The following is an 18,524-nucleotide window of genomic DNA, read 5'->3' as shown; positions in this document are numbered from 1 at the left end:
CCTTTACACAGCGTGTTCTGTGCAACAATTAAGAGCGGTACTCAAAAAAATGCAAAAGTAGTTGCCATAGTAACGAAGATACCGTAGCTTTTGAAGCTGGGGGGTGGGGGGTGGGAGCGGGCAGGACTCACCAGGGATCCTACTTTCTGAAACACTGTCGCTGTTTACCTTAATATTTAGAGAGCAGGAGAAATCTGATCTGATTTTCATAACTTATCACTCGTAACTGAGATGTATCTTAGGCTAAAGACTTTCCTTCCCCTACTTCATTCTCCAGTTTCCTTCTTCAGACGCACTGTGTTTGGTGCCATTAAGATACAACACGATGCCCCAGCGTGCCGAGCCTCGGGAGGTCTGCTCCGCCCTGGTGACTCCACCGCCGCACGAATCACACGGCTACGCAAACGGCCTTGGAAAGAGATCAGATCTTCCCATTCTGACACGTACACACAACCTGTAAACCCTGTATTCTGAGTCGGCCCGAACATAAGGGTTGCAGGTAAAAATCACAGGTGATGAGGCATTTAAATAAGTAATAGTTTTTACACTTCTGGCTCCTACAAATAGCGTTACAGTGTTACTGCCATTAATGTACTAACATTTATATATTTAATGTATTGATAATTTACAGTCCAATTCTCTATACATTTTTTATTAAAATATAATTTTCTCTATAAACCCAGGTGGTAGAGAGAATCCTATTTATTACTTCTCGGATGGTATAAAAATGCATTTAAAAATGCATTAACGCTGCCTGTAAAATGTGAATATACAATATTTTATGACAAAAAAAATACTGAAACCTTCTCTTTGGAAGCAACACATGTTAATCTAATGCCTACAGTGGGAATAAAAATTTTGAAAGCACATTTAAGTGAAAAGTCTGTTTTTCACTTTAAAATATAGACCTGATAGAAAATTCCTACTTTTCAAAGCCCACTTAAAATGGAAAGTTGAGGAAACAGACACTGCAATTTTCTTTGCTCGGTACATAGAAATCTGACACTGCTGCTCCGAGGTAAAGAATACCCATACGTACCCAACACAAGGACACGGTCGGTGATCTTCTTAAACGCGTGAACATAACGAGGGTGAAACTTTCGCCAGTTTGCTGTTTAATTATTGTGCTAGATGTCACAGTTATATTTTAATGTATTTTCCCATAAAAGCTACACTTGTAACAATTTCAAGTATTATTTATTTGCAAAAGAGATCCCGTTAAATCCTACACAAAGTCTGAAAGTAGCTGACTTTCAAACCACCTTTGGGTTACCTTTTAAGCTTGGTTAAATTATACTGTGACCCCGGTGGCCTTCACTAAAGACATTCTCAAGTTCTTTTTTTTTTTTTTTTTTTTTTTTTGCCTGATTGACGGAAACCTCAGGGAACACAGGCTCTGACCACCTCCCCATATTTAGGATGGAACTTTCACTGAACTAGGCTTCCCATGAGCCCATGGTAATTACGATTTATCAGAGGGCTCGCGGCACAGGAACACCACACGTGCTCTCGGGTCTGGCAGGCTGTGATTCTGGTCAGCCACTGCCAGCATCTCGGAAGCTGGTGTCCACGGACAGACTCAATTCTCCTCTGTGGGAGGGGGCACATACTACAACTCCTAGGGTAGGTCTAAGGGGACACTCTGGGTGATGTGACCGTTAACCTCCTCCGCAGCAACCCCAGGACGGGATCTACATTAGACGTGCGGAGGACGAAGCTGGCATCCAGAACCCGAAGCAACCTCTTCCCTTTGTCGTCTTGCTTCTGTTGTTCAGGGGTCTCCCCCAGAATCTAGAACTTCACGCACCCAGACGCTTCAAAGAAGAACCACACTTTTGGGCCACAGGTAAGGGCACACCTCCCAAAGGCTCTGGTCAGCTCTGTCAACACTCTACTAGGGGGTGTCCTGGCAAAGTGACGCACCTGGGAACACTCTTGAGGGGCTCACTGTCACGTGACTTTGTAACCTGATGGCACAGATGCTGATGCGCAGCCAGCCTTGCTCACACCTTCCAAATTACAAAAAATGAACAGCACACTGGCTCTCGGTCCTCCTCACGTGGCCGCGGGCAGAGTTCGAGATTAGGCAGACACATGGATACGTAACCTAGAACTTCTAGAAGTTGTTAAGTACAACAGCTAGAACAGCTCTTAAATATGCAATTCTAGGCCTCAAACAAAAATCGTTATTCAATTAGAAATGTGAACCTGAGCACAGAGTGAAGCTCTAAGAGTCTGATCCATTTCAACAAATTCCTTCAGAGCGAGCAGCAATTCTCAAAATCGGGGAAATGTATGTATATGATGCACACACTTATACGTGTGATGTGTACATACATACACACACACGCAAATGTGTGTGCGTGTATCTGTTATTTGCCCATATTTAAGATTTTTGACGTGTCTTTGGAGGCTGAGAAGTACAGAGATTGTAGGCATAACACAAACAAACAGTCTAGAGCATCCTGGTACACACACTCCCAGATGAAGGGCAGGAGATAGGAGAGCAACTTACAAAGCTGTTTGTTTAAATGAATCATTGCTGACACTAAAAACTTCTCATCCAAGATGTGGTCGCATAGTACAAAGAATAAACAAACACCAAGGACAATTACCAGGCAGGAAACAGCATAATACAATAGGAAATGATGAACTAAGACATAATCTGAACCTCAGGCTCTCTGGCCCGTGAAATTCACCAATATGCCAAAGCGTAGTTGATCCGTCAAGTTGAAGAGCTAAGGGTGAAGTATGCTGACTGCTTCCGAGCTGGCCTGGCTGGACCCCCGCAGACAGAGCCAGAAGCAAGCAGGACCACGGCCACGGCCTACAGAGCCAGCACCCCTTGGGCGCCCCCAGGGAGCACCTACCCTGCCAAGTGCCTCTCCTTTCTGCTCAGGCTGGGAGCCCCTGACCCAGAGAAACCCTCAGTGTGGATGCAGAATTCCGGTCATCTAACACCGATTCTGCTGTGGAGCTACAAATGATGTGGATATTCATATATGCAGACAGGGGCCAGGAGACGTGATGAGCCCATGCAGGGCACTGCTTCCTGTCCACAGGAAACATTCCCAGGAAAGCAAGGTGTCACAGCCAGACAGAAGGGGCAGTGGAGAAACCATGTGCTTTGAGAAAAATGGTGGCTTCTGGTGCTGTGGGGAGGGGTTCACGGGGACCGATTATCAGGCCCTGTAAGGGTAAATGTCCCCAAAGAGGAAGGCGGCTCGTTCACAACCTTGGTCACTTGCAGGGCTCACTCTACCTCTCATACACCATTTACTTTCAGGGTTCACGCCTACTTTTGTTCATAAACACCCCCACCCTTACCCTCTTCCTTGTGACTCCAAACCACACACGTGGGGGGGCTGCTCCTGATTCGAGACCTTGACCCGGGTGCCTGCCACCCCCTCCTCCCAGGCTACTGATCCACCTTTCCCGGTGCTGGCCTCAGAAGGCCTTGGGCCAAATTTCCACATCTGCTGCTCCCGAAAAGCAGCTCAGCAGCTCTAGGGTTGGAAGAAGTACATTTTCACCAGCTGTTTCTCTCCCACTTAATTTAAGTGCCGTGTTGTTAGCTTGTTCTAATCGATAAGTGGGCACTGGAAGGTTTACAAACCTCCTAGCCCTACTAGGTAACATCATAGCAAGGCCAGCAATTGTTACGATACGGGAGGACCGTGACTGCTACCAACCAGAAACTGTAAATGCCATCACCTATTTTAGTTATTATCTTCCCTTTAATTTGCTATTATTTTTTTTTTTTTTTTTTTAAGTCCAGGGGAAAATACCAGTCCAAACTTCCTGAAAGCACAAAGCTGCCTCCTGCTGCGTACGTGTAGGAGAGGCTGAGACAAAACCCTCCCCTGCCGCACCCTCTGCAGACGGACCCGGGCTGTGTTCAGGACTCACAAGAGCAAAGGTGAAGGGCAGTAAAGCAGGCCCCGGGACACGGACGGGAAGGGGGCTCAGCGCCTTCTTTCCTGGGGAGACAGCCTGGCTGGGGAGGCCGGGTGTGCTGTGCATTTCGTGCACGTGAGTGACGGCAGGAGGGCAGAGGAGCCCTTGTGCCCCATGAAGGCTGCGGGGGTGGGTGGGGGGAGCGCTGGCATGATTAGCCCTTGCTTGGCTCTCAGAGGTGGATTTTTAATATTAAAGGACTGTCTCTGGTAAGGACTCGAGGTAATGATGCTATTCATTTCCTCATTGTCCAACTGCCTTCCAGGACCCACACACGGCCTCCACTGGAAGGCACACCGCACAGTGGGACTGTCTTCCAGGATATAGTGGGGAAATTAATTAATTCACCCTGGAAGGGCCTTTCCCGTGAGTCTCTGGCAGGGCTTTCAGAGGAGGCCCCTTGGAAAGAGGGTGTTCGACAGACATACACAAACACAAGAATCCTTTTCGAGGCTTTGTAAGAGAAGTTACAAAAAAACTACTCGCCGGCAGGTTTAAAAAAATGCAGATTTTACTACTGTCATGCAACTGGATTTCATAGCTACGAGCTAATAGCTGTGACGAAGGAATTATTAAAGTGTTAAATATTTCATTTAAAAGGGAACATTGCAGTCACTTTGAAAAGAAAACTCAGAACTCATCTGTTGAAAACCATCATCTGTGAGACGACACTGGAAGCAGCAGCTGGGGTCCACCACCATCCGCACACCGCGGGGCTTGCACCGGACTCACACCGTGGGGCTCTCCCTGCAGAGTTCACACCCCACACAGCGCCACGCACGCTGCAGGGCTCACGCCATAGGGCTCACACCGCCACCCGCACCGCCAGGCTCAGACGGCAGGGCTCACGCTGCGGGGCTCACCATGGGGCGCACACTGCCTCGGACGGTGCAGGGCCCGGGCCACCACGCATACCACCGGGCTCGCAGCGTGGGGCTGCCTCATGTGGGGCCACGGTGCGAAGCTGGGCCATCCACGGAGGAAGCCCCCACCCCAGCCTGGCAGAAGCTGCCCAGCGCCCTGCAGACTGCAACCGCCCCTGCTCAGAGCACCCCTACAGACAGGAGAGCTTAGAAGGGGAAAAAAGCGTGCACGCGCATTCTGAGTCTGAAAGGTGGTCGTAGTTGCCCCAAAGGCTGCTCTCCCTGAACTCTGTGAATCGCGCTTCCGGCAAAGTGCAGCTTTTTATTTTCCCAGCTGCTTTGCCACTGACGGATAAGGATGTAAAGATGCATATTATACAAAGAAGTCACGTTATTTTCAGTAAATAAATACAAAGTTGGAGAACGTTAACAGGAAAGGACTTTAACATTTCATTATAAAAGAAACATTAAGATTTATTTCGAGAGTAATGGTTTCATTAAATAACCATTTCTTGGAGAAAAATGAATTCGAAACCAAGCTGACCTTTGCAAGAACTTGATAAGGGAGCACCTGACCTCCTGAAAACGCTCCCCAAGACTGCTGGTCCTCAGAGTGGCTACCGCGAATGATCATGCTGATACTGTATTATTTTCTTTGTAATTAAAAAAAAAATTTTTTTTAATGTTTGTTTATTTTTGAGACAGAGAGAGACAGTGCATGAACGGGGGAGGGTCAGAGAGAGAGGGAGACATAGAATCTGAAACAGGCTCCGGGCTCTGAGCTGTCAGCCCAGAGCCCGACGCGGGGCTCGGACTCATGAACCACGAGATCATGACCTGAGCCGAAGTCGGACGCTCAACCAATCAAGCCACCCCGGCGCCCCGAATGCTGATACTTTAATAAAGCAGATTAGCAAAGGGCAAAACGCCTCAAAACTCCAAAAACAACCCATTTTTTAAAAGAAAATGCTCTCTACTAAAAACACAGTATCCCAAGAAAATGAATGCATCTTGGTCAATACTTGCTTTTCTTTTTTTTTTTTTTTTTTTAAATTTTTTTTTTCAACGTTTTTTATTTATTTATGGGACAGAGAGAGACAGAGCATGAATGGGGGAGGGGCAGAGAGGGAGGGAGACACAGAATCGGAAACAGGCTCCAGGCTCCGAGCCATCAGCCCAGAGCCCGACGCGGGGCTCGAACTCCCGGACCGTGACATCGTGACCTGGCTGAAGTCGGACGCTTAACCGACTGCGCCACCCAGGCGCCCCAATACTTGCTTTTCTTCTGACTCCCTCAACAGCACCCCGAACTTCACTCCAAGTAACTGCAGCCTTCCCTTCCCACAGAGAAACCCTATCTGTGGCGGCTCCAGAAAAAGGCAGCCACAGAGACTTCCAGACTTCTGGTCAGGATAGACAGCTTCATGGTTCCTTGGCCGAAACACCCAGACAATTGACTTGTTACTACTAATCAATCTTGGAGGATTTCCAAGAGAAGTGGAACTATGGGAAATTTCCACTATTTGTTAAGTTTTAACCCACAAAACTGGCAATTTTATATGCTTAACTCTGTGTGTGTGTGTGACCCGCCTTACAAAATGAGCCAATGGTGAATGGTGTGCTCATCCCACAGAGAGCCTGAAACGGTGAAGCAGTCTGGCCCGTGCAGGAGAGGGGCCCATGGGACGCAGCATAGGGGTCCCCGGTCCACAGGCCAGCACCCGAGGAAGAGCAGGTCGGGGGGCTGGAGCGCAAGGGTGGCCACAGTCAGGATTACGTTTTTAAAACACACTGAAATAGGCAGGCCTGGCCTAAATCTCAGAGGCAAGACCATGATGGAAAAATGATATGCCAAGCCATGTCAAATGTGTTCAAAAATTAAGACGCACAGAAAATAGAATTTGTTAAAAAAAAAAAAAAAAGCATTTATTCCATATTGAAATGTACCCATGCCTCCCAGTTTGCAAAGGTTTCTTTCTTTATGTTAAAGCACAGCTTCCAGAGCCTCAGAGGATTTTCCTTGCACGGGACCCGCCCGCTCGCCATGATTTCAGCGTTGCCACAAGATCCAAAGTAGAAACAGAGCAAAGCCAACTACCACTGGCTAGAAAGGGGTGTTACCACATCTGGGGGTTAGTGCCAATTAACTCCGTGTTAGCAATTGTATTATAACCATCCACCACCTCCCCTCTTAAACCGTAAAATCCCCACACCTGGTCCCTGCCTGGGAGTGAGCGATCGAGCTAAATTAGAAAAACCTGGCTTGCACATGCCGAGGCGTGGGAAATCCCGGCCCGCAGCAACCACTAACTGTCAGGAGGCGGGGCTGGCCCAGGGGACCCTGTCTCCCCGAAAGCTGGCTAGGAGGATCTCGCCCCAGTTGGAAGTGCCCGCCAGCACTGTGGGGCTCGCCCGACGGAGAAGGCTTCCAGGTTGGCTTGGATGGCCTTCATCCTTACCCCAGCGGCTGCTTCCGGCTCGTCCTGGTCACTGACCGTGACCGGTTAGCCGAGCAGAGGCCGTGGGCGTTGGGGCCCAAGGCCAGGGAGGCAGGATAAGTGTGGCCAGTCCCAACCCTCTTCAAACACTGAGGACAGGACCTCAGGATTTAATAAGCTCACTCCCCAAAGCCCCTTTGATTATATAGAGACTTCCTGTCTTGGCTTTATAATTTTTCCGTCCTAAAACTTTCAAAACCTTAAATTTCAGCTCACTATTCATTAGACTTAAGGGCAGGGAAGCCAGTCGGGCAACTCTTCCTTCCCCCAGCGACACAGCAGTACTCCCCGAGTGCTGATGTGGACACACGAGCTCAGAGCACCGGGATCTCGAAGCCCCTACTTCAGAACCCAACCACACCTGAGTTCCTCAGCCCGCGCAGCACACAGAGGTCACACGTGCGTCCTGCGGCATCCATGCACCATCCATGCACCCAGTTGGCTCAAGCTACCGGGGAGCAGCTGAGGCTCCCCTGCGCCCTGAGGGCCCATCCAGGATGCAGACCAGGGAGGGTTTCTGGACGTGTGCACAGTGACAGGCAAAGGCCTGCTGTAGCTCCCACACCCATGCTGGAGACCGTTCCGGAGGACACAGGGGGTGAAGAAGGGGCCCTGTTCATTACGGCTGTACCATTTCAGTTCATTATGTGCAACAAAGCTCAAGGTGTTCTCTGCTCACTTGTCTGACCTTGTTAGTCAACTCAGGTGTTAGCTCAACTTCACAGGGGCTTCTCTATCCACTGCCCCTAGAAATTCTACTCCATTTTCAAGTTCCTTTTTGCTGAAAATCATGGCAGCTATTAGAATACCGTTAAGCTCATTTAATCCATTTCGAAATTCAAGATTGCTTTAAATGCACCTTATCTAAAATCTCAGGGTAATTTTGTCCCCTGAGCATATGTGTCTACACATCTATACAGAGATGTATATACATATACACGCGCTTTATTAAAACGAATATAAAAAAAAAATCACTACGTAAAATAAGCCCCCGGCACATGTCTAGAATAATTTTAGTTGCCGTAATTAAGGTCCCAACAACAATTTAAAAGGAAATTTCTGGGAAAATGTTTTTGGTGACCATAGACCATGTGCCTTTGGCATACAACATTTAGGCAATACGTTCTCAATTCATCCTTTAAGAACACTATATCAAACTAGGGTAAGTTTGAGAAATTAAACTGAAAACTTATTCAAGAAGACACAATGCGGCTACCCACTCTGATGTAAATGTCACCAACTGAGTTTATGGAAGTGGCTAATTGTCCATGTACAAGCCTCATTTTCTGTGCTGTTGGCAAGCAGATAGTTTAAGTTAACAATAAGCTTATTGAAAAATTCACTGCTATTCAGATGTGTTCCCATTTAAACCCTTCAGCCAACAAGAGTTAAGAGTCGATCTGCATGCATCATTTTTATTGCCTTTGCCAAGAATTATGTGACCATGTGCCAAAACTAACACAAGCATTTGGAATGGGTGGAGATCGTGAACTCTTGTCCTCACAGCGTGGCCACATGCTGTCTCTGTTTAGATGATGTAAAAATACCAAGTCAGTATAGTCGATAAAATGAGCTGTGATGTAAGTGATAGTTAATAAGTCAAGCTCCCTGAACGAAACCCTAGGAGGCGGCGGAGTTACTGACCTCGCTGGAAAACGGGATGGTGAATCGCAGGCAAGGGGAGGTCTTTGAGGGCCGCCGGCTCATGGAAATAGGCATCCAGCCAGGCCACGCACTGCTTCAGGGGTGCTGTCATTTCCCCTGGACGGCCGAGCAGCTCAGGAAGAGGGGGGGCCTCCATGGCTCTGCAAAAGCGGTAACAGGAGCTTAATAAGCCTCTAGGCCCTGCGTCCACACATGTGAAAAGCAAACAAACGTCTACTCTACCCACATGGGTGAAAGTCTACTGCTGCACAGCAATGGGAAAGGGCGCCGGAGGAGGGCGTGGGACGTCTGCCAGCCACGTTTCCCCCTTCAGCTTTAAGACACACAGCGCATCCTAGAAAACAAGAGGGGATTCTGGGAAGGAACAGCCTAGTATACGGGCTCTTCCGCCTGGGGCCCTGAGCGTCTGCAGCCATGGTGAAGCAGGACAAGACAGAGCACGGATGACTGGCACAAAAGCCGCTCTGGTGGGTGCATGCCCTGCCCCTTCGTGAGACTAACAGGTGCATGGACGCATCTCCCGGTCACCTAGCAGATCACCACGTGTTATCAACAAGATTTTCCACAAATACTGTCGAAGTAATTAAACTGCATTTTGATCACCCCGCCCCTCCCACTGAATTTCAACAATAGCACGTTCATGATTTTCTATCACTTGGTGCTGCATTCTGGGGGATTTCCTCCAAGTCTGCTTTCAGCCTGCTGATGCTTATGCTTCAAGGCGTCTAATCTGTGTGGAGGTCGTTCTGTGAGGCTAACTCCCCTCACACTGCTCTTCTGGCTTACTTTTTTTCCTCCAAATCCCACTCTTCACTCATTATGGTCACTTCTTCCTTTTATCTCCAGCTCAAACCAACGTTGTTTAGGCTCTCTTCAGTTTGCTCCTTGCCCTCGGGGTCTGATTCTTCTGTCTGCGGCACCTCCCAGAGCCGACTCCCCTTCAGCAGGTGCTGACTCTCTGGGATATGCTCTGTTGGAACGAGGAAATGTCCCCTCAGAGAGGCTTTACTTGGGTGCTTCTGAGCCCTAGAGTTTCATGATGGGTCCAATTGTAGTTTCCTAGGACCCCAAACCCACAAAAGCGCCAGCCCCAAGTCTGATTTCTTCTGATGACCTCCTTCCTCACCTTCGAAGGCTCAGCACAGGTGGCAGGCTTCCTAGCAGCTTGCTGGGCCTGGTCGGCAGAGGGCATCTAGAATTCTCAGATACTAAAGCTCTGGGGGTGGCGTACGTCCAAGCAGTACATTTCCTGACCCCTCGCGTCTCCCTCCCTGCGTGTTGCGGAGGGGGGGGGGGTGCGTGTGTGTCAATCTCTGGGCTGCCTTTCTCACCTCACACCCACTGCCCTTATGAGGGTCTGAACCGAGAGGCCGCCACCCACTCGGCCGCGTGGCCCAGCACAGGGACGACAGCGTGGCTGCGGCACCCGGGAGCGTGGGCCGGACCTGTGTGAGGACAGCGGCACGCACAGGGCACCGCAGATCCAGAAGCCCGTGTAACCTCACCCTCCAAGCTGCAGGCAGCAGCCAAAGACCTTGAAGTGCGTCTTACAAACGCTCCTGCACTGCAGTCCGAGTCTCTCAGGCACGGCATTCTGCGGAAATGAGGGTCTCCACTGAGGTCCTGGGATCTTTCCAAAGATAAGCTTCCCTGGATGGGATGCGCAGAATGCCCTTTATACTGTTTTTCCACAAGAGAACAGACAGTGGATCAGGGAGGGCTTTCTAAGCACTCACATACGGGCAGTGTTGGGGAAGGAACCGGACAGCAAATAGAACTGAGCCTGCCCAAACGGCCAGGCAGAGAGGGCTGGCCACGGCCCGGCCATCCTGCCGACTCCCGACTGGACGCAACAGGCCCAGGCCTCCTCGCTAGCTCGCTGTGGGCCGGAACTCATGTGGACGGACCTCTGGTCGGCCTGGACCCCAACTCCACAGAGGGGCCCCATGGGACCTGCTCCCTCCACAGGCACGTTGAGGCCAGAGGAGCGGGGGGCAGGGCCTCTCGAGACATCCCTGGGGGGAGAAACCCATCTCCTCACTGCCCTGACTCCTTTCTCCGTTAGGACCTCCGGTCAGGGAAGGAGTGGACCTTCCTACGCGTGTGCTTGGCTTAAACGTTATTCCAGTCCCTCTGTTCTCCCACTGTTCCTTCCTTGCTGATAAACTGGTGATACTGGAAAGTAAAGATGGGCAAGAGTGTCTCGTGCTGGTTCCATCCTGCTCCCGGGGTGGGGGGGGGGGGGACAGGAGACAGGTCCACCGAGGATGAGCCAGGCCTCCCTCCCGACACAGCTGGCACCGTCCAGGGGGCAGCTTTGTGGCTAAGGCCGTGAGCAGGAGGCCATCTGCATGTGACACCTGGTCACACAGGGGGTGAGCAGGGCTGAGGTGCCCACGTCCCCACCCTCAGCCCGTGGGTGGCTTCAGTCCAGAGGAAGCAGGAGAGGGGCCGGGGCTGCATCAAGAACCCACAGTGCCCCACACGCACCCAGCATCTCCATGGCCAGACTGGGGCCAGCCGAGGCCAGCCCCTCACAGGCCACAGATGCTCTCAGGGCTTGTGGGGTGTGCTCGGCCATCACACACGTGGCAAATGGGGTTCTCTGGGTCAGGGGGCCTACATCACAAAAGACGGGGGTCCTCTGCACCCAGTAGCGACCTGCTTTGCTCCAAGAGTTACAACTCCATCCTCGGAGGCCCTGGAGCGAAACGGGGGTGCCTGGCCATCAGGGGAAGGGGCCAGGCTGGTTGCCGCTCCCTCCACATTGCTAAGGGACTAGATTGGTAGCTGTGTTCCTGCTAGCATTTCCCACTCCTAAAAGGATATTTGAAGAATTTTTATAGTAGTAAAATTCATCTTAAATTGATTTTTTATGCTTGTGCTAAAGATCTCAACCTCTGATTTACTCTGTAGTTCTCCTTTTTAACTCTTTCTCTATTGGCATTAGGTAACTATTCATGGGTGAAATGTAATTAAACAGCTTTGATTCTGAAGCAAGGATTTATGATACTACATTTAAAATGAATGGCATTAAACACACACATAAAACCAGATTTTTAAAGCCATGACACAAATTTCCATTTCTACAATAAAACGAAATTTATTCTCTGCCCTGCCCTCCCCTCCAGCCTCGCTTCGCTTGCCCCTGCGCGAGCTGCGGTGTGACGGCAGCACTTATTAGGGAGGAGTCTCTCCAGGCTTCCCTATCGACCAGCCCTGAAGCCCCACTGATTACAGGCAAGCACCGGCGCATGGGAGCCCAGACCGAGGGCCGGGAAGCCAGCGCTGCAGCACAGACAGGGCCCTGTCCTGCTGTCGGCTGGGAGAGGGCAGAAAGGGGACACGTCACAGTCACTCTTTATTCACAGTCACGTATCATCAGTAAGAGTCACCCAGAGGCAAATGCAGGACACTGGAGCCCTTCTCCTTCTCTCCTGTTTTGTTGTTGTTGTTGTTTGTTTGTTTGTTTGTTTGTTTTAAACCTGGCACAAGAGGGCTGGCTAGCGGCTGACAAATGAATTTGGCTTTGTTGAGTCACACGCAGGACAGTGGACAGCACCGGGCACACCATGCCACAGGCAAACATAAAACCACATGTCGTTTGGCTTAAGGGTCTCTTCCAGAAAGAGGCAACTGCTGGCGATCCCAGGACAACAGCGTGTGGCCTTCTGGGGAAGCTCCTGGAGCCCCAGTGAGAGAGAAAGCCCCATGCGAAGTTCTCCCGGACTCCTGCCCCGTTGGAAGAGGCAGCCCCGACCCCTTCCCTTCTGGGGCTTGGAGGAAGAACGTTCTGGCGTTAAACTATTTCAGATCTCAGGTCTGTCCTTCAACCCGAATCAGGACGCGGAAAAAGTGTGAGGCGCTCCAGGATGAACTTCTGAAGAGTCTTTAAGGAAGCAGAGGCAGTGATGCCTTTACCGCCACGTATTAAGGGAGGGCCCGTCACTTCACAGCATTCCACACAGGAGCCTACGTGGTCTTCAAGGGAGGACTGCCCTTCCTACGCAAAACGAAGCTCGCGTTTCCAGACACGGATTTCAATTAGAAAGTGAGGGGATAGAGGCAGCATCCCACCAGAGGCAGGGGGGACACAAGGGGAGTGGACCAAGTTTACATGAAATGGCCCCAGTGGACGGGGTTCCTAGCCGTCCATCTGCCACACGGGAAGCCCGAGTTGGTGCTTCCCATCCGCTGTGGCCCCCTCGGCCGGGTCACACACCCTGGGCTGAGGGGGGGCGGCAGCCGCGGAGCCGGAACCCACCGCCTGCAGTGGGCGAAGCGCGCCAGGCCGGCCTGGGTGCTAGACAGCCGCGCTCAAGGTCTGAGGCTGCGTCCAGTACTGGCACGACACGAGGAAAGCTGACAGAGCCGTCCTGACAGCTCGGCTCCCGCGGTCTTCCCCGTTACCAATTCGCTCAATACTTTAAAACTCAACCAGCCTGGCAGGAGATTTGGGTATTCAGGTCTGGGGGAGCCTCAAGACTCTGCCGGTAGTAAAGAATCACTAAATCTCCGTTTCTGAATGAATCCTACTTCCCGAAGACATTAAAATGTCATGTACTTGGCTTAAATCCCATTTGATGTAAGAAAACAGGCCAAAAGTTCTAAGCTACTCGCATCTGATTAGCGGCATTAGCTACACCCAGGGGGCGGACTGCTGGGCGTTCGGAAACCTCTCTTTTTGACCCCAGTACTTTTCTAACATCTCTGTCTTCACAGGATGAAACGGAGTCTTACAGTTTGGGAACATTAACTGGTGACGTTGGAGGCTCACCCAAGAAAAGAGCTCTGACCTTAGAGCCCTGAAGACACGTAGCCCTTGGAGTTCATGTGGAATTCGACAGGAGTTGACCCAGGTTGTGTCAGTTGGCAAGGCTGAGAGATAAGTCTGTGTGGAGGCACACAGATGCCGGGTACGACTTGTTGTGGGAGGAGGAGTCCAGGGCCTTGGCCACGTATGGCATTTTAGACACCCTTACGATGAGAAACATTTCCCAAGCCGAGCCAGATAAGCAAATCTCCCCTTGTCTGGCTTCCAGGACACAGTGCGGACTCCAGAGTAGAGCGCCAGACCCATAGTCCCAGGAAGGCGTGCGTTTTCAGCAAAACTTTAAATCTGCAATAGAGGGGACTTTAAACCACGCTGCTAAATATCACTGGAAAATGTACTATGAGGTCTAAATTAACAGATCTCTAGCAGACTCTCTTGTGCTTGTGTCTGATGTATTTGCCCCGCATCCAATCACACCTTCCTGTTAAAGCTCTGATGCTTTGCTTCTAGTGGTAGGATTGAAGACGGGACATAAATTGTGCCACCTACCATCAAAACAGATTTTTGCAAAACCGAGGCTGAATAAAGATTTTAAACTCTGTACTCCAAGTGAATTTCACGTCTTGATTCCGTTCAAGCAATTATCGAGGATCCATTAGGCACGATGGCTTATTGACAGGAATATGAACGCAGTGTTTGTAGCCCAAGCAGGCGGAGAAGGAAGAACGCGGAGGTAGAACACGGAGTTGGTGTCAGCAGCTTTCTTTCCACTCTGCCTTTTGGACAACCCCATGTTTCCCTGATGCCCCCAAGGAGCCCTTCCCTCCCCGATGCCCTCCAATGAATGGACAATGCAAGCAATGGCCCCGTGACGTGGCCTGGTGGCCAGCAGCTGTTGGGAAACACCACCACGAGGGTGTGTACGGTGGGAGTCTGCGCGACTATTTCAACTTCTAAACTAGGAAGAAAAGAGGAAGGGGGGAATCAGAGTGCTGACGCTGGTACCAGAAACACTGGTCTCAAACAGCGGGACGGAGTCAAAGACAAAGGACAGAGGCCCACCGACGGGCTCACCCAGCGGCGCGGCTCCTGGCGGGCACTGTGTGTGCCCGGCACCCGTCTGACGGTCCGGATGCCAGCTCCTGGATTTCTCCTGCTGCCCTAACAGCACTATGTAGTCAAGGGACAAAGAGAAGAGTGAATACAGACGTGCAGTATCAGCAACATACTGACGTTTACATAACAAACGGGAGACACGTTTACACATTTGTTCATTTTAACAGGGATAAGGGCTGCTACTGCTCATAACACATGGGCTTAAGGACTGACTCTCACGTACTAGGTTTTACTTTCTGTTTTCACAGATCATTCCCTATGAGACGAAGAGACGTGCTACCATACAACAGAGGGAAACCGGTGGCGAAGGGAGCCCGCTCTGAGTCCAGACGGAAGTGAAGAGGACGGCTTCGTGGGGAAGGCGGTATTTCCACCGTCTCTGCAGGAGGGGCTGGCTGGCGCACTGACAGGTGCTCTGCAAACCCTTGCTGAGCTTTTACTGTGTGGTTCGTAACAAAGACGGACATAAATCCTGCTCCTTGCCTTTATGCCTTCCACCCCACGATCGCACACCCCCCAAAATGAATTCTACATTTACGATCCTATCAGAGGCCACCAATGGTTCACGTCCCAAGGTCAACAATAGAAGGAGGAAGAGGCAGTAAAACTTAACGGGGCCCCAATTTACTCACTTTCTGGGTGGTCACAGGTATGTTGCTTAAACTGGATATCAGTTTTTAATGGGCATCCTAAGCCCTCAAAATCTGGGGTTCGAATTCATGTCAGAACCTAAACACGACCACAGAGGAATTTACGGTGGTATCTGAAAACACTCTCCCCAACCAGAAAATTCTATGTAAATTTTCAACTCCTCCTCGTACAGGGTACGTGTCATAAGAACTACATACTTTTTTTCCCCTTTTGTAAATGATTCTCAAATGCATAAGCAATAAAACATTTTTAAAACACAATTTAAAGAGTACACTTGGCAGACTAGAATGTCTTAAAAAAGCCTATTTACTTTCTCCCCTAAACGTTCAAATTGTTGAAAGGAAAACTGTATTTTATCAACACTTTAACATACCATTAAAATCTCTCCTATTTGACAGATGAAGATAAAAACACCCCAAAACTACGGATGAATTATCAGGTCCCTAATGATTCCAAAACAATTACAGGATGCAGAGCAATCTAGTTAAATTTTATTCAAAAGCTTACTACACTTGTGTTTTCTTTTATTTTTCTATCAAGAAACCCATGAGGCTTAAGCACAATTCATTATGTATGAGACCCCACTTGCGGTGCTTGACTGTTGATTAATAGCAAAGTTTGCTGTATGTACATTTGCAACATTAGATGCATACAATATGCTAACTTATTCTTTCACTGAAACTAATTATTTACAAAAATGACTACTTGAGACTACAATTTATTAAATGCATGCATCCAGTCTCAATTTGGCCCCAAAAGACAGCCTGGAATGAAGATCTTTTACTTGATGTGACAACTTCTGGAAACGCTGTTATTAATATTGTAAATGTGGCAAATAAAGAGTTCAAATAGCCTTATGTCTATGTTGCATTTGCTTTTTGCCACTGAAGCAGGGAACAAAGCGCTTTCCAACATTTCACACACCAGAGGTAGACTCCTCTTTCCCAACTTAATTTAGCTTCCTATAAATAAAATGTTTACACAGTAGCAATGAAATAGTTTAAAAAAGGAACAGCTAACACGAAAGAGGAATAAAGAGTTCTCATCAAATTGTTAGGTAGGTAGATTACAATTGTCAAGAATAAATTTAGTACGTTTGTTGAAAAATACCCATAAAAATACACAATTTTTAAAGAGTCATTTCCACCGGTCTCATCAAATTATTGGTACTCCCTTATGGGCACTTTTTCCCCCCCACAGGATCTTTAGGGTTAGGTAACTTTGCATTATTCAGTAATTCTCTACACTCCCGGTAAAGAAGGGACAAATAATGAATTGGTCCACAGACGAAAATTATAGAAGCCTCACATTCACATGGAGATTTCATAATGGGGCATCTGGTCAACCGCAAGCATCCGCCAGGCTGACTTTATAATGCACGTGGCCCAGGGCAGCAGCCACCTGTTCTGAGTGTCCTCCACAGTCTGGTCTCTCTCTGCTGAGCCAACCCGCACACTCTCTACAGGTGCCCCTTCCAGTGCCCTCAAAGACTCTGTGTGGCCTTGCTCCGCTCTGCTGAGGGTGTGTGCCACTGCAGGCTCAGGAGACACAGAGAGGAATCAGACTCCTTCCTTCACATGCCAAGATAAGGAAAATCGATGTCTGTGCCCAAACGACAGAATGATAGTGCAGAAGGTCATTACATGTATTGCTCTGTGCCATTAAAGTTTTGCAAGGACACCTAAGGAAAAAGACATAGGTTTCAAACAAGGGCTTGCTCTGGGATATAAGATTTTAGGGACACAGAACTGAACCATCAGTGAGAGGGCCTTTGCTCCCTAAAACACACAACTGTGAAGAGAGAAAAGAAAGTAGCATGAGAACTGGAAACTCTCAGGGCCATAGTTAAGATGGGCAAAGATGACTGACTGTCAGGCTTGCTTCCTTTCAATGTTTATTTATTTTTTTGAGAGACAGAGACAGAGCACGAGTAGGGAAGGAGCAGAGAGAGAGGGAGACACAGAATCTGAAGCAGGCTCCAGGCTCCGAGCTGTCAGCACAGAGCCTGACGTGGGGCTCGAACTCACAAATCATGAGATCATGACCTGAGCCAAAGTTGGCGCTTAACCGACTGAGCCACCCAGGCGCCCCAAGATGACTGGCTTTCTACCATGCAATCTAATACCCCACTCTCTCAGTAACACATTCAAGGTCAGCCAGAGTCAAGGCAACTGAATACAGAAGTCCCAGTTGAGAGAATGTCTCACTGTCAGACCTCCATGACATGATACGACATTTTGGAAATGAGGGGTCCACTGAATAAAGGTGAGGACCAACTATAGGGAAACAAGGCAAGGAAAACACTTGCATAAAATTTCATAGCTGCTATTTACTGAGTGCCTACCACGTGTGAGGTATTTAATTAAAAAAAAAAAAAAACTATTCCATATTTATTCCTCCCAATAACCCCTGAGGGAGATATTATCTCTATGTTCCAGAAGATGAAACTGAGTCCAGAAGTCTTGTGATAATAACTTAATCAATGCATGAGGGATGCAACCGGAACTTGAATTAAAGTCTGATTCCAAAGACCTTAACCTCTGGACCACCTCCTTGAAGTCACAGTATTCCAGATCATCTCTGAAATGGACATGAGTAGTCACCCCTTATAAGGAAAAGTCCTTACGTTCACATGCTCTATTCTTGATAGCATATATCCTATATAGCATTTGGATTTATTCTTTTATGTTTAGGTAACTTATTATAAAGTTCTTCCTAATCTGTAAGACTACAACCTTGGCCCACTGCCCTATCAATTCGAGGACAATGGGAATCTAAGTGTTAAATCTAGTTCTGTTATGTACTAGACACTTCCAGGAAGACGGACGGAGTGTCCACACTGTAAGGTCTTGGGTCTTTGGGAGCAGCCCGCTGGGCATCACTGGTCTACACCCTCAAAGGAAGTCCACGTTTACATTTAAATGCCTCGATGACCATTCCACACAACATTCCTTTATACAGATAAGCAGCCTAGGCCTTAGAATGTCCCAGGCTCACCAT

At 49.0% G+C, this 18,524-nt stretch overlaps 1 protein-coding gene and 1 long non-coding RNA gene across 7 annotated transcripts in view; one reads left to right on the top strand and one right to left on the bottom strand.

The window, feature by feature from the left end:
• The window catches only part of MGMT (O-6-methylguanine-DNA methyltransferase), a 303,642-nt gene that overhangs the window by 37,365 nt on the left and 247,753 nt on the right, over positions 1-18,524 (bottom strand). For all 6 annotated transcript variants that reach the window (XM_040486791.1, XM_040486787.1, XM_040486788.1 and 3 more), the window contains one exon: positions 8,963-9,123. In XM_040486791.1, coding sequence (XP_040342725.1) covers positions 8,963-9,123 — 161 coding nt within the window. The remainder of the gene's footprint in view (positions 1-8,962; positions 9,124-18,524) is intronic.
• On the top strand, positions 986-12,241 carry LOC121037390 (uncharacterized). Its single transcript, XR_005793755.1, has 4 exons — positions 986-1,055; positions 1,675-1,846; positions 6,811-6,952; positions 12,115-12,241. It is a non-coding gene; the product is annotated as an uncharacterized LOC121037390 (long non-coding RNA).

The sequence above is a fragment of the Herpailurus yagouaroundi genome, unplaced genomic scaffold (assembly GCF_014898765.1).
Source record: "Herpailurus yagouaroundi ecotype Mexico unplaced genomic scaffold, PumYag 163, whole genome shotgun sequence".
Lineage (NCBI taxonomy): Eukaryota > Metazoa > Chordata > Mammalia > Carnivora > Felidae > Herpailurus > Herpailurus yagouaroundi.
This window is presented reverse-complemented; position numbering and strand designations above follow the sequence as displayed.